Source organism: Nanorana parkeri, unplaced genomic scaffold (assembly GCF_000935625.1).
Source record: "Nanorana parkeri isolate BGI_ZX_2015 unplaced genomic scaffold, ASM93562v1 scaffold1272, whole genome shotgun sequence".
Taxonomy (NCBI): Eukaryota; Metazoa; Chordata; class Amphibia; order Anura; family Dicroglossidae; genus Nanorana; species Nanorana parkeri.
Genome location: NW_017307540.1, coordinates 459149 through 463503, shown reverse-complemented (window position 1 = coordinate 463503; position 4355 = coordinate 459149). Strand labels below are relative to the sequence as shown.

At 47.6% G+C, this 4355-nt stretch overlaps 1 protein-coding gene across 1 annotated transcript in view; it reads left to right on the top strand.

The window, feature by feature from the left end:
• Positions 1-4355, top strand: part of NSF (N-ethylmaleimide sensitive factor, vesicle fusing ATPase) — a 56224-nt gene that overhangs the window by 18394 nt on the left and 33475 nt on the right. Inside the window, exons 3-4 of the mRNA XM_018569003.1 lie at positions 438-537; positions 4131-4170. Of these exons, the coding sequence (XP_018424505.1) occupies positions 438-537; positions 4131-4170 (140 nt within the window). The remainder of the gene's footprint in view (positions 1-437; positions 538-4130; positions 4171-4355) is intronic.

The following is a 4355-nucleotide window of genomic DNA, read 5'->3' as shown; positions in this document are numbered from 1 at the left end:
CGGCTGGCTTCCTACAATCGGGAAGCTAGGCGGCGAGTCATTACACGCTGCCCGGCTTTCTGATTGGCTAGGAAGCCAGCTCCAAGCTCCCTTGTCACCAAGTGACGAGGGAGCATGGAGCCAGCTTTCATGCCATTCAGGAAACTGGGCAACATGTAATGACTCGCTGCCCAGCTTCCTGATAACGGAAGTTCGGGCATCGGAGCATTTGGGGGAGTACTCACCCAAATATTCGGTATCGGTGCATCCCTATTTATTATCATTTAGTTTTCAGTCAAATGTTCAGTTTATTTTTCCTAATGCAGTATGGGAGATGATCTCTTAATATATGTTCCTTTTGGACCTTTTAGTAAATAATCCAACCTTTATAGAGGCATTCATACAGAATCTTCTACTTGACTGTCTAACATATTTAACTTGAATTTTCTTGTTGCCAGGCAAGTGTCTGTGAGGACTTCGCCACACCATCGGTACATCTTCACCGTTAAAACACACCACACAGTGGTCCCGGGAACTATTGCTTTCAGCCTCCCTCAGGTAAGTGTCATCTTAGTCTCGGCTGTCCTCTGATTATTGTTATTACATCTTCTTTCTCTGTGGCACTCTACACTGTAAAGTAATACAATTCCTATTGCAAGATAACACATTTAGAGCAAAACCAGATAGAGTACGTGCAGGTGTTGTCCATGTACCTATTTACAGACTAGGGCAATGCAGTAGATACAACAAGTAAGTGAAGTGTGTGCCCTGCCAGGCAGAGAAGGAGGAAGCAGTGGTCGATCAGTACTCCTCATTTGCCATTTTTGTATTTTAAGAACATTTATATTTTTGTATTTAAGAACATTTATAGTACATTTTACTGATATACTGTATATATAAAAGAATCAGTTTGATGGAAGAATATTATATGGGTGTGTTTAAGTGTAACTCATACCAAAATTGGAATTTCTCTTCCGTTCATTGAAGGACACAGCCGATTCTTCATTTTACAGAAGGCTTAATATGCCACTTGCAGGAGTAGTATGCTAGGCAGACAAAAGACAACAAAGCACCACCTTGGCGGTCGCCCCTGCTTGTGGCTCAACCACCTACTTGTTAGACGTTTTTTACCCTAGCATCGAGGAGTAAGGACCTAGCTCCCCGCTGGGGATCATAGTTCTTTTCTTTTTCCCTTTCGTCTTCCGGAACAGTCTGGGTGACAGGCTGGATAATATAGATCTTTGTAGTCTCACCAGCTCGGCTTACGAGCGCTTGCAGATCCTTAGCTACCTGCGAGTTCGGCTGTGACAGCCCCTTCTTGGATCCAGAGCAGCCTGTGAGTTATCCTCACAGGGGGTGAATATGACCGACTGGCCACTGGGTTGGTTTGTCACAGTGTCCCCATCTGCTATCACAGTCCCCACAGTGTCTCCCCTGGCTATCGGAGCCCCCACATAGGGTAGGAGGCGATCTGATGTGAGAGAAGCTACCCTATCCTCCACCTGGAGTGGTAAGTAGTGCTCTCTTCCCTGCCGGTTAGTTATAGGAAGCTGACCCGGGTTCCTCTCCTCATGTAGTGCCCTGTAAGCTGGTTCCCTTCTGCCATGCCTGTATGGTCCCAGGCTTCTGTCTTTACTGGGCTTCTCCCTCGGCTGCAGCCTAATTCTCCCTTCTCACTACCTGAGCCCTGTGAACTAGCTGGATCGGCCCCTCACTCTTGGGTTCCCTCCTGCCGTGGCTGTGTGGTCCCAGGCTTCTGTCTTCACTGGGTTTCTCCTCCCTCAGCTGCAGCCTAATTCTCCCTTTCCACTACCTGAGCCCTGTGAACTGGCTGGATCGGTCCCTTTCCCTTAAGTTGCCTTCTGCCATGCCTGAGGCTGTATGTTCCCAGGCTTCTGTCTTTACTGGGCTTCTCCTTCCTCAGCTGCAGCCTGATTCTCCCTTCTCACTACCTGAGCCCTGTGAACTGGCTGGATCGGTCCTTCTCCCTCTTCCATGCCTGAGGCTGTATGTTCCCAGCCTTCTGTCTTTACTGGGCTTCTCCCTTCTCACTACCTGAGCCCTGTGAACTGGCTGGATCGGTCCCTCGTCCATGCCTGAGGCTGTATGTTCCCAGCCTTCTGTCTTTACTGGGCTTCTCCCTTCTCATTACCTGAGCCCTGTGAACTGGCTGGATCGGTCTCTTCCATGCCTGAGGCTGTATGTTCCCAGCCTTCTGTCTTTACTGGGCTTCTCCCTTCTCACTACCTGAGCCCTGTGAACTGGCTGGATCGGTCCCTCGTCCATGCCTGAGGCTGTATGTTCCCAGGCTTCTGTCTTTACTGGGCTTCTCCTTCTACTGCAGCCGGCTTCTTCCTTCTCACTCCCTGAGTACTGTGAGCTGGCTGGATCGGTCCCTCTCCCCTGGGTTCCCCATCTGCCATAACTGCAGCTATCTGTCCCTGAGCTTTTGCTGTACTTACTGGGCTTCTCCCCCCTCCTAGATGGTGTGAACAAGCCCTTAAACTGAAGAGCTTTTTTAAACCGTTGGATGCGAAACAAGCACACTTGCTCTAAGGAGTGATGAGCTGGGTTCACCAGAGATTGCCCAAGCGCGTTTAAATCTGTCACTGACACCCCCCCGCCCTTCTGGCCCAAACAGTTGCAGCAGTGTCATTCTCCTCCTTTGTGACATACAGCTGCGACGCAGGTCGCAGTTTTGAGCGGGCTTGGGTGACTTCAAGCAAACTGGGTTTGCACCGAACCCAAGCTCATTACTAGTGCTAAGTAGCAAACATGAACATTGAAGGGAAGGTTTTTCTCAGCTGTTACGCTACTGGCATCAGCTTAATGTTAATGTGTTTTATTAAAGGTTCGCGTCAAGAAATAAATCAAGAAGTTTTATAGCGGAGTTCTTTTAGAAAATGCTTGTTTCCAGGCTGTCGTGTCACTTCAGTGCTGTCCAAGCCACTTATCGTGTGCATACACAGCAAGCAGAGTCCTAATTCTTATTTTACATACTTGTTCTGTATCAGTGGTTCAAGGAACTGACGCCAACGGATCAAAATGACATCCAAGCACCAAGCATTTTCACCCTTTCCTTTAAAGCAGTGGTTCTCAACCTGTGTAAGCTCAGAACCTACACTTTGTCCTTGGTCATTCATTTGTAGGCCAAGTTGAACTGTAATGGAACGCATGGCATTGCGGTACCGCGCGTTCCGATGCGGGCAATATAATTGTGGGTGGGAGATGCGTTTGGGGTGCCATTCCAATGAATGGCAATGCTCCTCTCTCACCAGAATGCATGGTAGGAGCGGTTGCATGGTACAGTGCGTTAATTACATGGGACAGTGCGATTAATGCACTGTACTAGTGTGAATGGGCCCCCAAAAACACAGACTGACACAACCACAGACACAATCTCACACTGACATTCTCACACACACACACATACGCACTCCAAAAAATTGTTTAGAAAAAAAAAATCAGACCAGTCTTCCTGTCTTACCAAAACTGAAATGGATCCTTACCCTGGGGTCCATCCATGTGTGCATCCACCTGTACAGCTCCCTTGCACACCCTGTAGAGGTGCCAGGAGCCAGAATGTGACATCACTCCGGTCCAGGCACCTCTGCAGGGCACGCAAGAGAGCTGTAAGCAATGCAATTATGGATGGAGCTCCCTTGCGGCCATAACCCTTTCAAATCCCACCTCCAGCTGACACTTGGTATCGGGCAGCATATTTTGAATGGCTGCTCGGCACGAGAACTGACAGTGCTGCACTAGGGGGAGGCTGAGAAGCCTCTCACTTAGAAAAGTGAAAGGCACGCGGGGACCCACTGAACATGAGGTCGCGACCCACCAGTTGAGAACCAAGGGTTTAAAGGATATGTACACCTGGCTTTTACTTCTTTTATTCTGTACATATATAGTTTAAAAACTCTCTTTATAGGCATGTTTTGTTGTCTGACACGACACCGCACAGTAGGTCCTGTATGTATGACTTATTTAATAAAAGGCTTTTTTTATGGCTTTTTCCATAGTAGGGCTGTTATGTTAGCTATAGGTAAATGTTATAGTTCTATAATATATATCGTATACATTTATTATTGTTCTCCCAGGTTTAGATGAAACGCATTTTAAGTACTTACACTTTGCTTTCTTTATTTTAGAGAAAATGGGCTGGCCTCTCCATTGGTCAGGAGGTAGAAGGTAAGGTCATTTACTGATATTTTCTCTTCTCTGAGTATTCTAAAATTTGCACGGTTTACATGTACCCGATGCAGATGTCATCAGCACTCCAGCACGAAGATTCACATCAGTGCAAATCCACTTTATTGATGTCATGAAGACGTGCGCTTTCGGGGCCGCGCAGGGTCCCCTTTATCAGGCTCGAT